At 38.5% G+C, this 15,864-nt stretch overlaps 1 protein-coding gene across 1 annotated transcript in view; it reads left to right on the forward strand.

The window, feature by feature from the left end:
• The window catches only part of SPATA6L (spermatogenesis associated 6 like), a 64,477-nt gene that overhangs the window by 38,010 nt on the left and 10,603 nt on the right, over window positions 1-15,864 (forward strand). Inside the window, exons 6-9 of the mRNA XM_061132317.1 lie at window positions 3,771-3,848; window positions 5,583-5,822; window positions 10,189-10,291; window positions 15,670-15,704. Coding sequence (XP_060988300.1) covers window positions 3,771-3,848; window positions 5,583-5,822; window positions 10,189-10,291; window positions 15,670-15,704 — 456 coding nt within the window. The remainder of the gene's footprint in view (window positions 1-3,770; window positions 3,849-5,582; window positions 5,823-10,188; window positions 10,292-15,669; window positions 15,705-15,864) is intronic.

Here is a 15,864-nt window from a genome sequence, read left to right on the forward strand (position 1 = left end):
CCCCTCCCTCTTGAACCTCTGTCCCACCTCCCACTCCATTCCACTCTTCTAGACTGTCACGGAACACTCGGTTGAGCTCCTATGTCATACAGCAAATTCCCACTGGCTATCTGTTTTATATATGGTAAAGTATATGTTTCAGTGCTACTCTCTCAGTTCGTCCCACCCTTTCTTTCCCCTCCTGTGTCCACAAATCTCTTCTCTACGTCTCTCTATTTCTTCCCTGCAAATAGGTTCATCAGTACCATTTTTCTAGATTCTGTATCTATTCATTGATATATAGGATATTTGTTTTTCTCTTTCTGATTTACTTCATTCTATATAACAGGCTCTAGGTTCATCCACCTCAAGAGCTAACTCAAATTTGTTTCTTTCTATGGCCGAGTAACATTCCATTGTATAAATGTACCACAGCTGCTTTATCCGTTTATCTGTTGATGGACATCTAGGTTGCTTCCATGCCCTGGCTATTGTAAACAATGCTGCAATGAACATTGGGGTACATGTGACAGACTGATATTATTGAGGGATCTTAGAAGATATGGCAGCAACTAGTACAACAGTTACTGTTTTGGGGGCATTATCTGAACCCAAGTTCAAAATATTAATTTTGTTATTATCTGGGATGATTTTTAACATTGCAGAAACTCTGAAAGTTTTCTCTACTTTTATGTCACTTGAATAACCTCTGTTTTAAGGGCTACATCTTTGTAAGTTATAAAAAGCATATTTAATATTCACCTTTTCTGTTCCTACTCCATGAGTGGCTATTATTTAATTTAGTGAGGTGTTATTGTCTCCATTTAAGAGTTCTGTGCAGAATAAATGGCATGCAGAACCCCTGTTTCTATGATGTTTATGATGACAGGACTTCTAGTTCTGATACTTCAAACACCAAGCATTCACCAAAAGTTCTCCCTGGGAACTAACATCCTGCAAGCTGTGCCACATAGTGAAAAAAAAAAAGTTCTAATCAGAATTCCTGATGGCCATAACTTTAAGCCCTCCATAATCTTTGAAGATCTGGTGAATATCACTGACATCATTTTTTTTTCCTCAGAGATGTTCTTTGTGTATCACTTATATCCATGGTACTTGTGAGATGCTTGCCTTTATTATTTTGAATTATTGAGATTTTGCTCTTCAGAAGCAGAAAGGGGATTAAAAACTGGTGAGAATTAGGTGGGAGATACTCTTTACATTCGGAGAAGGCAATGGCACCCCACTCCAGTACTCTTGCCAGGAAAATCCTATGGACGGAGGAGCCTGGTAGGCTACAGTCAATGGGATCGCTAAGAGTCAGGCACGACTGAGCGACTTCACTTTCACTTTTCACTTTCATGCATTGGAGAAGGAAATGGCAACCCACTCCAGTGTTCTTGCCTGGAGAATCCCAGGGACAGAGGAACCTAGTGGGCTGCCATCTATGAGGTCGCACAGAGTTGGACACGACTGAAGCGACTTAGCAGCAGCAGCAGCAGCAACTCTTTACATTAACTTTGATTTGCCCAAGTTTTCTCTTAAATAAATTCCATTTGCAAACATTGGGCTGCATCTGGCTAAGTATCAAGACAAGAAGAAAGACACTTTCTCATATTTTCCCAGATGTTATCTCTCTTTAACTTTATAGGCATAATTAGGAAGAAGAACCTGTAGGAAGTTTTATTTGTAGTTATTCATAAATGCAGGTAATCATAAGAGAGAGCTTTAACACCGTAGAGGAAGATCTTCATGCATTAGAGGTAAAATATCAGTTCTTTCAATGAAGTTAATCAAAGTATATTTTAAACAATTTGTGAAGAGATAGAAAGCTCAATTTCTCTTAGATGTTCTGTAAGGAAAAATAAATTGCTGAAGTTTTACTAATGGCTGATATTCATTGCATTCTCACTAGATGCCAGGCCCTGTGTTGAGTTCCTTACATGTATTGTCTTATTCAATCCTTTTTAACCCCTCAAGGTGGCTACTATTAGTTTCCTCATTTTAGGCATGGGGAAGCTGGTATGGAGAATTTATAAAGGGTACTCAGAGTCACAGAACTGGTGAGCAATGGAACTAGGATTCTCACACTGGTCTGTTGTGCTTTGAAGTTTGCACTCAATCTCTGCATTATGCTAATTCTCTCACGTTTATTTCAGCCCAGGGTCCAATTTCTTTTCCTTAATGTTATAGGACATGAGAATAAATGACACGCGAAAGTCAGACAAATTATTCACTTCATATATTTTCTGTTATTAGTTCATTAAGAATTAGATTTATTTTCTCCAGTACAATGTGACTTTTTCTTTGTACTTTAATATTTTTTTTCATTTCACTTGTTACCCTGACAGCCTTTTTTTCCTCCTTTTCCTGCTGAGGTCAAGAATATTGAGGGGAGATTATAATCTGTGTTTTTTGGTTGTTGTTATTAGGTAAAGACTGAATTTGTAATTTAGGCAGAAAGAATATTATTTTTAATTATTAATTTTTAGTTACTAATTTTAATTTTTCCTTAGTGTTTAGGTACTCTGAGTACCCTTTATAAATTTTTCCTTAGTGATTCTTAAAAAATCCTACTGTTAAACCCAGTTATTGACCTAACCATCGTTACCACCATCCCATTGCTAAGGGGATTGCACAGGATACAGACTGTAAATTTCAGCTCTAAACCGTTATGCTAAAATGAGTACTTCTATGAAAAAGAAAATATATTCCTCCTTATTGTCTGTAAGTCACCGCCAGGAGTTGAACTTAAATAGGTGAACAAGATTGAATTACAGACTGTGGATTCCTTACTGGTAGGGGGCCCTCCTCCTGGGGGCCCTCCTCCTCCTCTCTGGGCTAAGTGGAGCTTCATGTAGAGTGGTTAAGTATAGACTCAGGTTATCTGGGTTCAAGCCCAGTTTTGTCACTCAGTGGCTATGTGATTTTGGGTAAATTACTTAATCTCCGTGTACCTTAGTTTCCTCCTCTGTAAAATGGGACTGATAATAGTTCTTCCCTTAAAGGGTTATTCTGAGGCTTGAATGAGGTAATATATGTATGTGTGTGTATTAGTAACTCACTGGTGTCCGACTTTGCAACCCCATGGACTGTAGCCCTCTAGGCTCCTCTGTCCATAGGATTCTCCAGGCAAGAATACTGGAGTAGGTTGCAAATTCCTTCTATAGGGCATCTTTCCCACCCAGAGATTGAACCTGGTCTCCTGCGTCTTTGGCATTGCAGATGGATTCTTCACCACTGAGCAACCAGGGAAGCCCAAAGCAACTATACCCCAATACAAGTGTTTTAAAAATGGTATTGTTAACTATGTTGCATTGTTGTACATTCCATTTCTAGAACATATTCATTTTGCCTAACTGAAATTTTATATCCTTTGACTTAACTTTTCCCCTTTTCCCTCATGTTCCAGCTCTTGGCAACCAGCATTCTATTAGCTGTTTCTTTGAGTTTGACTATTTCAGATTCTGCGTATAGGTAAAATATGCAATGTTTATCTTTCTGTGTCTGGCTTATTTCATTTAGTATAGTGTCCTCTAGTTTCTTCTGTGTTGTCACGAGTGGCAGGATTTCCTTCTCTTTAAAGGCTGAATAATATTCCATTTTATATATATATATATATGTGTGTATATATATATATATATATATATATGTTATGTATATTTTAGACAATGTGTGTAGATTATGCCAGTTACTCAAAAGAGCATTTAGGTTCTTGGATAACTTCATGTTAGGATAGGATGAGTAAAGACCTTCTTTCCAATAATTTTATTTGTTTCTTCTATTTTCAGGGGATTGCTCCTAAAATAGAGTTTTCTACAAGGACAGCCATCAGAGAACGTGTGTTTCTGCATAGAAACAGATTTTTTGTAAGTATAATAAAGAATCCAGAGATAGAAATATCAGGAATTTTCTCTACAAATTTAAAGAATTTCAACCTCAGCTTGGTTTACCAAGTTTAGATGCAACTGGACAGACAGAAACCTGGAGACTTATTGCTAGGTTTGAATTTACATAGTCAAACTTCTCCTTCAGCCTGTCACACTAGAGTGATGATGTTTGGCGTGTATTCATCATGGCATAGTTGGTGGAAAAGCATGATCCAGAAGCTACAATCACAAGCTTGATGTGTAGTCTAGTTATTTTTTGTTGTTGTTTCATGACATTTACTCTTGATTTTATCAACAGTAGTGTTTCCTTCTTTATTGTGCTGAGGCTGAAGCTCAGAGTTGTATTGGGGTCACCCCTTTGGTAACAGTGAGGGTTCTTTTTTTTTTTGGTAACAGTGAGGGTCTTGGGGCATTCTTGAGCACTACCTTCATTTTGCTTGTTCAGCCCTGATTTCCCCTTCACCTTCATTTCTTTCTGTTTTTATTTTACTCCATTGCCCATAATTTTGCAACCAGGCAAAATCCTCTCTAAAATGATACAGAGAATTAATGAATATAGTTTGTAGACCTCACATGGGGTCCTAGAATAAACCTTGAAAAAAAAATGTGGGCTTTGGATTTAGGGGTACTGAAGAAGCAGGGTCACTAATCTGTGTCAATCCATCAATCCCCTGGGCACTGTAACTCATCAATGGAAAAACCAGTGATTAATTTTCAGGAAGGCAATTGCAGGTTTTTAGTCTCTCCTTATTTACTCACTGTTTTCTCCAGTCTGTTTAAATGTGCACAGTGACTTTTCAGTTTATTGCTCTTTTTCTTCTATTCCATTTTGTTAATCTTGTTTTAATCTTGTAATGTAGAGATTTTCCTGTATGAACTTCCCCATCCCTTCCTCCTCCTCTAGTCTTGCAGTCTTCCTCTAGCGTCGTCTAGTGGTGGAGCCTAACAGAACAGCTAGGAAAGCAGAAGGGGATTTGCAGAGTGCCAGGTTCAGTATCATAAAATTGAGTATAGAAAGGTGGGTTTGGCTCCAGTATAGTTGGCTTCTAATTTTTGAATTGTTCTAAAAATTCCCACAGCTATACATACAGCCATACTTTTTCCTTAAAATAAATTGCTTGAGGTGAAATTGCTGAACCCAAGTATATGCCAAATTCTCTCTCTGTCTCCCCTCTCTTGCTGTATTTGTGTATCTGTCAATCATCTGATGGGGCATGGAGGTGTCTGAGACTTTCCAGCTTTCTCATAATACAGATAAATCTCACTGTTTAAATTTCATTAAATTTTTAAAAAAATTTTATTACATTTTGGCTGCACTGAGTCTTGGTTGGTACGTGTGGGATTTTCACTGTGGTGGCTTCTCTTGCTGCAGGGCATGGGCTCTGGGGCATTTGGGCTCAGTAGTTGTGCATGGGCTTAGTTGTCCTGTAGCATGTGGGATCTTCCTGGACCAGGGATCAAACCCATGTCCCCTGCATTGGCGGCTGGATTCTCAACCATTGGACCACCAGGGAAGTCACAAATCTCACTGTTAATAGTTTAAATCTACTAGTGATACTAAGCTGACCTGAAGAAAAATTTTAAAATGCCCTTCCCAGAGTTCACGTTTTATAAACCTGAGATGTTAAATCTTCTACCTTAGTTCAGTTAAATACAGTTATATTCTGATTGAGCTTTCTTCTTTAAAACTATTGTCTCTTCTTTGGGTTTCAGGAAGAAAGATGTAAGTCACGAAGGCCTTTATCTACACCAAAAGGACCAAAATTCCCCTTGAGTTGTGTAAAGATGAAGCCAAGGGAGAGTAATCTCAACAGCGTGGCCCCAGGCATGCAGTCTCGGCCATTCTCTCCATATTGGACCAGGCGTTTCTTCCAGGACCAGCCAGCTCAGCTGAACCTTGGATATACTTTCAAAATACCTGGAGAAAGCAAACCTCCGTTTGTAGTAAGACATGTGAGCCTAAAATTATTTTTCAGAGTCCTTTGGAATGGTGAGGGTGTGAATGAGGGTGGAATAAAGGAAGGTTGGATCATGATAACAGATGTGTAAGTAAATAAATAGAGAAAATCCAAATTTAATAATAATTATGATTAAATTATGTTCATTTCCTAGAGTTATTGTCAGGAAACTCCTATAAAGATGTCTTGTACAGAGGACTTGCTGCATAAATGTCTGCTATCCCTATTTTTAATTTTAGAATTAAAAAAGAAATTTAATTATTAATAGTGTTATCTGCATATGACAACCTGCCACTATCCAGGAAAATCAATGAACTGACAATAGTAGAAGATTCATATCAAAGGGTGGCACATACTCTGTACAAATCTGAAACTAAAGCCTCATCAGTTTTAAGAAAACTGCTTGAGTTTTCATAATAAGATCATTGTTCAGTGGCCAACTTTTAAAAATATATATTTATTTATTTGGCTGCCTCCAGTCTTGGTTGTGGCATGCAAGCTCTTTGTTGAGTCATGAGGAATCTTTTCATTGTGGTGCATGGACTCTCTAGCTGCAGTGCTTGGGCTTAGTCACTCCATGGCATGTGGGATCTTAGTTCCCTGACTAGGGATCAAACTTGTGTCCCCTGCACTGCAAGATGGATTCTTTACCACTGGACCATCAGGGAGTTCACCTGGCCACACTTTAAGAGTAGGAAACATGTGGCTGCGGAAGAAGCAATGATATGCCATAGTCAAGGTCCTTAATTTAAGTTATATTAGATTTAGCCATCAGGAAGTAGTGTACAAATTTAATCACACTTGTTTTCATAGTCTTAATTTTTTTTTTGACTACTATAAAAGTAAAGGAAAATACAGAAAGGTTCAAGAAAAAAAATTACCCATAAGTTCACTAGAATAGTAAAGCCATTGTTTAATTTTATACATTTTCTTTTGACTTTTTGTGATATTCATAAGGCCTTATTTTTTTCCCACAAAGTTGTAATTATACTGTATATGCAGATTCATTTCTTTAGTTAAATACATTTTTGTTATGTTAAAAACACTTCTAGTACTAGTTCTTGTTTTTCTTTTTTTTTTTAATTTATTTAATTGGCAGCTAATTACTTTACAATATTGTAGTGGTTTTTGCCATACATTGACATGAATCAGCCATAGGTGTACATGTGTTCCCCATCCTGAACCCCGCTCCCACCTCCCTCCCCATCCCATCCCTCAGGGTAATCCCAGTGCACCAGCCCTGAGCACCCTGTCTCATGCATCGAACCTGGATTGGTGATCTATTTCACATATGATAATATACATGTTTCAGTGCTGTTCTCTCAAATCATCCCACCCTTGCCTTCTCCCACAGAGTTCAAAAGTCTGTTCTTTACATCTGTGTCTCTTTTGCTGTCTTGCATATAGGGTAATTGTTACCATCTTTCTAAATTCCATATATATGTGTTAATATACTGTATTGGTGTTTTTCTTTCTGACTTACTTCACTCTGTATAATAGGCTCCAGTTTCATCCATCTCATTAGAACTGATTCAAATGCATTCTTTTTAATGGCTGAGTAATATTCCATGGTGTATATGTACCACAGCTTTCTTATCCATTTGTCTGCCAGTGTACATCTAGGTTGCTTACATGTCCTGGCTATTGTAAACAGTGCTTTGATGAACATTGGAATACACATGTCTCTTTCAATTCTGGTTTCCTCGGTGTATATGCCCAGCAGTGGGATTCCTGGGTCATATGGCAGTTCTATTTCTGGTTTCTTAAGGAATCTCCACACTGTTCTCCATAGTGGCTGTACTAGTTTGCATTCCCACCAACAGTGTAAGAGGGTTTTCTTTGTTCCGCACTCTCTCCAGCATTTATTGTTTGTAGACTTTTTGATAGCAGCCATTCTGACCTGCGAAAGATGGTACCTCATTGTAGTTTTGATTTGCATTTCTCTGATAATGAGGGATGTTGAGCATCTTTTCATGTGTTTGTTGACCATCTCTATGTCTTCTTTGGAGAAATGTCTGTTTAGTTCTTTGGCCCATTTTTTGATTGGGTTGTTTATGTTTCTGGACTTGAACTGTGGGAGCTGCTTGTATATTTTTGAGATTAATTCTTTGTCAGTTGCTTTGTTTGCTATTATTTTCTCCCATTCTGAAGGCTGTCTTTTCACCTTGCTTATTCCTTCATTGTGCAAAAGCTTTTAAGTTTCATTAGGTCCCATTTGTTTATTTTTGCTTTTATTTCCATTACTCTGGGAGGTGGGTCATAGAGGATCCTGCTGTGATTTATCAGAGAGTGTTTTGCCTATGTTCTCCTCTAGGAGTTTTATAGTTTCTGGTCTTACGTTTAGATCTTTAATCCATTTTGAGTTTATTTTTGTGTATGGTGTCAGAAAGTGTTCTAGTTTTGTTCTTTTACAGGTGGTTGACCAGTTTTCCCAGCACCACTTGTTAAAGAGATTGTCTTTTCTCTATTGTATATTCTTGCCTCCTTTGTCAAAAATAAGGTATCCACAGGTGCATGGATTTATCTCTGAGCTTTCTGTTTTGTTCCATTGATCTATATTTCTGTCTTTGTGCCAGTACCATACTGTCTTGATGACTGTAGCTTTGTAGTATAGTCTGAAGTCAGGCAGGTTGATTCCTCCAGTTCTGTTCTTCTTTCTCAAGATTGCTTTGGTTATATGAGGTTTTTTTGTATTTCCATACAAATTGTGAAATTATTTATTCTAGTTCTTGGAAAAATACCGTTGGTAGCTTGATGGGGATTGCATTGAATCTATAGGTTGCTTTGGGTAGTATACTCATTTTCACTATATTGATTCTTCTGATCCATGAACATGGTATATTTCTCCATCTATTTGTGTCCTCTTTGATTTCTTTCATCAGTGTTTTATAGTTTTCTATATATAGGTCTTTTGTTTCCTTAGGTATATTTATTCCTAAGTATTTTATTCTTTTTGTTGCAGTAGTGAATGGAATTATTTCCTTAATTTCTCTTTTATGTTCTTTCATTGTTAGTGTATAGGAATGCGAGGGATTTCTGTGTTTTAATTTTATATCCTGCAGCTTTTCAATGAACATAATTTCTATTTTTCATGAACTCTGTTCCACATTGTAGTTCATGATTTATTCTCCAGAATGTTAATGATTGATATTATTGTCAAGTTGATAATTTGACTCAGAATTACCTGTGTGATGTTTGTATATTAGACACAAGAAATGAAACATGGTAAATCCCAAAGTCAAGGTGCTTTTCAGATGACTGGTTATAGCATTGGTTTGCAGGTAGAACAGAGAGGTTGTTTGGCTAGAAAATACAGGATAGCTGTTTTCTTCAGGTAACTTGTAAAACTGCCTGGCAAAATCTAGCACTCTAAACATAGTTTCATACAAATATTGTTAAATTGAGTATATTGGGTCTGATTTATTCCATTTGATATATATATTTTAATAAAATACACAACTTTACTGTATGCCATTATGAACTATATAACCTTAACATGTTGGAAGTTTTCTTAGGGATTTAAAATTTACGTGATACTTTTATTTAACAAATTCATATACAGTCTTTACTATGTGCCAAGCCCTTTCCTAAGGGCTTACAGATATTAACTCATTTATTTAGCCAGATTTCCTGATGATATCTGATGTTTAAGTAGAAAAATTAAAATGTAGAGAACCTGATGTCAAGAATATAAATTCTAATCAAGTTATTTCTTGAAGTAGAATGAAGAATAATAGTAAAACATGACTTCTTGATGTTAAAAAATAAAAAACAAGGTTACAAAGAAAATTAAGGAACTGTACGTCATAGACATTCTGGAAGAGTCTCTATTTCAAATATTTTTACCTGTTGGCAAATCATGTTGTTGAATATAGGAAAATTTGGTCACCTTAACTAAAATAATGTAGTCACCACTGTTCTTTTTTTTCAAGGATATAGACACTCAGACTGAAAGGGGATGTGGAAGGCTGAAAGATCACCTTATGAAAATCCCTGTCTTCAGGGAGGACCCCGCCTAGGCCAGTACTGCTCAGAGTGTTTAGGAACATGAAGCTATCCTATTTTAAAAGAATGTGAAACAAACTCCACTTGCTCTTTACTTGCCTTACCAGTGGTTAGAATATGATCTGTGTCATATTAGCCCATATCTTTGTGTTCTAACCTCAGTGAAAGTAGGGACAAACAGCTTTCCCTGTTGATTATAACATTTTATATACCCGGAGGCTGTGCTTTAATTTGTTCCCAACCTTCTCTTTTCTCACCTGCATGACTGTGATTGAAGGGGGAGAAAGGTATTACAGGGAATGAAGAGAGAGTAGTACAAGCTACAGTGGGTTCAAGTCTCATTCCTTTCCTTTCAGGTGGACAGTGCAAAGCCCTTTGGTGAGAACAATTCAGAGCATCATTCCCAGAAGTCTAGAAGAAAACCTAACTTTTCAAACCTTCCATTTCCAGTGAGAAGAGGTACTTGATTTTCTTGTTAGTCCTGTGTAGTTTCCCCGTGGGAACGATTGCATCCTACCTCTAAGTCTTCTTTCATTCTGAGGAATCACACGTTTGTCTGGAAACTCAGGGCCTAATTCTCAGGTGCCCTGTCCAGGGAGGGGGTTCCCACGAGCAGAGTCTTCAGCAGAGATGCCGTCTGTTTCAGAGTTTCCCTAGGAGGAACTGGGGAGACTGCCCCAAGGAGTGTCACCACTGAGTGTGCTCAGGTTGTGGCTGTTGGAAAAGCAGGGAACATCTTTTCTTGGTGGGATCTCCTTGAAAAGGCACCACAGATAGCTAACAAATAAGACTTGCCATTTCTCAGGCTAGAATGCAGCAGGGAATTGATGGAGACCCGGAGAGGCAACACTTCCTTTACAAGATTTCATGTCAGCAAGGAGGAGAGCCAGTTCTCTCTGAAAATGTGAAGTTAAGGCAGGGGATCTCAGACATTTAGATTTCAGGACCCTTTTGTGCTAATTACTATTGAGAGCCACACTGAGCTTTTCTGTATGTGAATGATATCTATCAACAATTAGCATTAGACATTAAACCTGAGGAATTTATAAAACACAAGAATATACAAGCACACATTCCATTAGCCATCAGAGTGGTGTCTTCATGACATATCATATAGCTTTTGGAGAACTCTGTTATATAGTCATAAGAGAATGATAATGAAAAAGACATCTTACTACTGAGACGTCTCTTAGTAAAAGATTTAGTCTTTTACTTAGTAAAAGACTTACTTAGTCTTTTACTTACTTACTTAGTCTTTTACTTACTTACTTACTTAGTCTTAGTAAAAGACTCTTACTAAAGAGAATGAAAAAGAGTACGTCTTACTATTAGGAGAACAGTTTTGACCTTGCAGAATAATTCCTAAAAGGTTTTGGGGACCAATGGGGAGGCCCTGGATCATACATCAAGAATTGCTGGGTTAAGACATCCCCTTGGTGGTCTGTTTGTTTCCAAGGCAAACCATTCAATATCACAGTAATCCATGCCTATGCCGCAACCACTAATGCCAAAGAAGCTGGAGTTGAACGGTTCTATGATGACCTACAAGACCTTCTAGAACTGACACCAAAGACAGATATCCTTTTCATCATAGGGGACTGGAATGCAAAAGCAGGAAATGATACCTGTAACAGGCAAGTTAACAAGCAAGTTTGGTCTTGTAGTAGAAAATGAAGCAAGGCAAAGGCCAACAGAGCTACAAGAGAACATACTGGTCATAGCAAACACCCTCTTCCAACAACACAAGAGACGACTCTACACATGGACATCACCAGATGGTCAGTACAGAAATCAGACTGATTATATTCTTTGCAGCTGAAGGTGGAGAAGCTCTATACAGTCAGCAAAAACAAGACCAGGAGCTGACTTTGGCTCAGATCATGAACTCCTTGTTGCCAAATTCAGACTGAAATTGAAGAAAGTAGGGAAAACCACTAGACCACTCAGTATGACCTAAATCAAATCCCTTAGAATTATACAGTGGAAGTGACAAATAGATTCAAGGGATTAGATCTGATAGAGTGCCTGAAGCACTATGGATGGAGGTTCGTAACATTGTACAGGAGGTGGCGATCAAAACCATGCCCAAAAAGAATTGCAAAAAGACAAAATGGTTGTCTGAGGAGGCCTTACAAATAGCTATGAAAAGAAGAGAAGCTAAAGGCAAAGGAGAAAAGGAAAGATATACCCATCTGAATGCAGAGTTCCAAAGAATAGCAAGGAGAGATAAGATAGCCTTCCTCAGTGATCAATGCAAAGAAATAGAGGAAAACAATAGAATGGGAAAGACTAGAGATCTCTTCAATAAAATTAGAGATACCAAGGGAGTATTTCATGCAAAGATGGACACAATAAAGGACAGAAATAGTATGGACCTAACAGAAGCAGAAGATATTAAGAAGAGGTGGCAAATATACAGAAGAACTATGCATAAAAGATCTTAATGACCCAGATAACCACAATGGTGTGATCACTCACCTTGAGCCAGACATCCTAGAGTGCAAAGTCTAGTGAGTCTTAGGAAACATGCCTATGAACAAAGCTAGTGGAGGTGATGGAATTCCAGTTGAGCTATTTCAGATCCTAAAAGATGATGCTTTGAAAGTGCTGCACTAAAAAAAAAAAAAAAAAAAGAAAGTGCTGCTCTCAATAGCTAGCAAATTTGGAAAACTCAGCACTGGCCACAGAACTGGAAAATGTCAGCTTTCATTCTAGTCCCAAGAAAGGCAATGCCAAAGAATGTTTAAACTACTGCACAATTGCACTCATCTCACATGCTAGCAAAGTAATGCTCAAAATTCTCCAAGCCAGGCTTCAACAGTATGTGAACCAAGAAATTCCAGATACTCAAGCTGGATTTATAAAAGGCAGAGGAACCAGTGATTAAATTGCCAGCATCTGTTGAATCATAGAAAAGGCAAGAGAATTCCAGAAAAACATCTACCTCTGCTTCATTGACTACGCCAAAGCCTTTGACTATGTGGATCACAACAAACTGTGGAAAATTCTGAAAGAGATGGGAATACCAGACCACCTGACCTGCCTCCTGAGAAATCTGTATGCACGTCAAGAAACAACTGTTAGAACTGAACATGAAACAACGGACTGGTTCCAAATTGGGAAAGGAGTACATCAAGGCTGTATATTGTCTCCCTGCTTGTTAATTTATATGCAGAGTACATCATGCGAGATGCCGGGCTGGATGAAGCACAAGCTGGAATCAAGATTGCCGGGAGAAATATCAATAACCTCAGGTATGCAGATGACACCACCCTTATGGCAGAAAGCAAAGAGCAACTAAAGAGCCTGTTGATGAAAGAGAAAGAGGAGAGTGAAAAAGCTGGCTTAAAGCTCAACATTCAGAAAACTAAGATCATGGCATCCAGTCCCATCACTTGATGGCAAATAGATGGGGAAACAATGGAAACACTGACATACTTTCTTTTCTTGGGCCTCAAAATCACTGCAGATGGTGATTGCAGCCATGAAGTTAAAAGACACTTGTTCCTTGGAAGAAAAGCTATGGTCAACCTAAACAGCATATTAAAAAGCAGAGACATACTTTGCTGACAAAGGTTGTCTAGTCAAAGCTATGGTTTTATCAGCAGTCATATATGGATGTGAGAATTGGACCATAAGAAAAGCTGAGCACCAAAAAATTGATGCTTTTGAACTGTGTTGTTGGAGAAGACTCTTGAGAGTCCCTTGGACAGCAGGGAAATCAAACCAATCAAACCTGGATATTCATTGGAAGGACTGTTGCTGAAGCTCCAATCCTTTAGCCACCTGATGTGAAGAACTGACTCATTGGAAAAGACCTTGATGATGAGAAGGACTGAAAGCAGGAGAAGAGGATAACAGAGGATAAGATGGTTGGATGGCATCACTGACTCGTTGGACATGAGTTCGATCAAGCTCCTGGTGTTGGTAATGGACAGGGAAGCCTGGAGTGCTGCAGACCTTGGGGTTGCAAAGTGTTGGACACTACTGAGTGACTGAGCTGAACTTTAACTGAACTGAACTTTGCTTTATGAGTGAAATACATGAACCTGTGTCAGTACTGAATGTCATGGCAGTGAATTTCAACCATTCCTGAATTAATTCTTAGGCTAGAAAGGGATGGTCATGGCCCACTCTCCTGACCTGGACTTATACCATCCCTGAAAACAGGTTTCCTATCTTAGCCGGAAAGGAGTCTACTTTTAAGGGGCTACACAGTCTCTTGTGATAACTCAAGCCAGTATTCTCTTGGATCACGGTGACTGTTCTATAGCAACAAGTCAAAGATAGGTGACAGAATTTGAGGCAGAAAATGCTTCATCTTCTCTGATATTTAGGTTGAAAACCACCCATGTAGTCCATAAAAACAGCACTGTCTTCCCCATTACCATGAAATCAAGCAACAGAAAGTGTCCTTTCCTGGGGAGGACAGCTGGGCTTAATGCTACCTAAATAACAATGGGGTCATGTATCACATTGGTCTCGGCCTTTGTCTCTTCTTAATCCTGGCAGGTGGAGAACTAAGGTTCCAGAGAGGTTACAGAGTGTGTACAGGTCACACATCAAGTTTTTGGCACACCTACATTTAGAGAAGACGTTCAGACCTCTGGGCTCAGATCCTTGGAATCCCTGTAGCTTCCAAGCCAGACCTTTCCTTAGGTCACCTGTCAGCTCATTCATCCAGGCTTAAGGTAGAATAAAGCAGTGCTTCTCAAACTTCAATATGCATTTGAATCACCTGGGTGTCTTGTTAAACTGCAGATTCTGATTCCATAGGGCTGAGGTGGGACCTGGAATCCTTCTTTTCTAACAAGCTTCCAGGTGATACTGATGCTGCTGGTCCATGGACAACACTTTGAGAAGCAAGGGGAGAAGGGCAAGCCCCCTGGGATCAGTAGCAAGGGGGTTCCTAGGCAAAAGGGCAGGTTTGTGGCTATAGCCAAAAAGGGCCTTAGCTGATTCCCTGCTCAGCTGGGAGTGTGGTAGAAGAGAGCTTTTGGGACAAGATGGCCACACACATACGTGCATGCCCAGAGAATATGACAATTCACATGCTTAAAAAGAATCCCTTTTTATATCTTCCTTCTTGTCGCCAGTGACATAGGAGAATCAGCAGTCCCTTGTCACTGCCGCAGTCCCTTGTCACTGCCTCAGCCCCAGTCAGCTGGGGGAAGCCATGGTGGTCTTAGCATAGCCTTGCAAATATTCATTTCAAAGGCATTTTATTTTCAATCTGGAAAAATCTCATTTAGTCTTGGTTTTGTCTGTGTATTTATTACTTCTAGTAGTTCTTACTAGTATTAGATCTACTTACTGTAATCGTAATGATTTTCACCTTTGCTGTGTTGTTTTTTCAAGCTCTCATGTATTCGTTTTTGTCTGTCTTGGACAAGTATACTCAGAGTTTCTGTGTAAGTAGGATTTTATGTAAACCTAATATAAAGGGAATGCCAGAGAGGCAGAGGCTTTGAATTTTATATTGAGCCACGTGGCTTTATTTTAGGCTGTGGAAACCTGGGCAAATATGTTTTCCAAGCTGCCCAAGGACTACTGAACTTGTTGCTTCACTTTAGACTCACTTTTACCCTTCCTATAGCCATACGTGCTGCTATTAATATAACATTGTTTACCTCAAGAGGACAGAAAAAATCTCATAGAATTTCTGTGACTTCAGGGAGACTTAAAAGTGACGGTATGTTTTACAAGGGATCATTTAAGTTCTCTAATAATTCATTCATTGTGTAATGTTTTGTACTGCTGTGCAATAAATGTAATAGCAGCTTTAGGGGTAACTGGTAATAATGAGTCATTGAAACACCTGTTTCTCTTTCTTCTAGCATCTTCTCTTGACAGCCTTGCAGCTAATGTGAAGGTAATTTTAGAAGTCGTATTTGTAAAATGATTTATTACCAGCTATATAATGTCAATTATTGTGCTTTCTCTCATGAGCAGTTGAAAATACATTTCTAGCTCATGCTGCTTGTGGAATTGCTGTAGTTTAACTTGAGTTGCTTTGCTTTAGTTGGTTTTTT

This window comes from Dama dama, chromosome 29 (assembly GCF_033118175.1).
Source record: "Dama dama isolate Ldn47 chromosome 29, ASM3311817v1, whole genome shotgun sequence".
Lineage (NCBI taxonomy): Eukaryota > Metazoa > Chordata > Mammalia > Artiodactyla > Cervidae > Dama > Dama dama.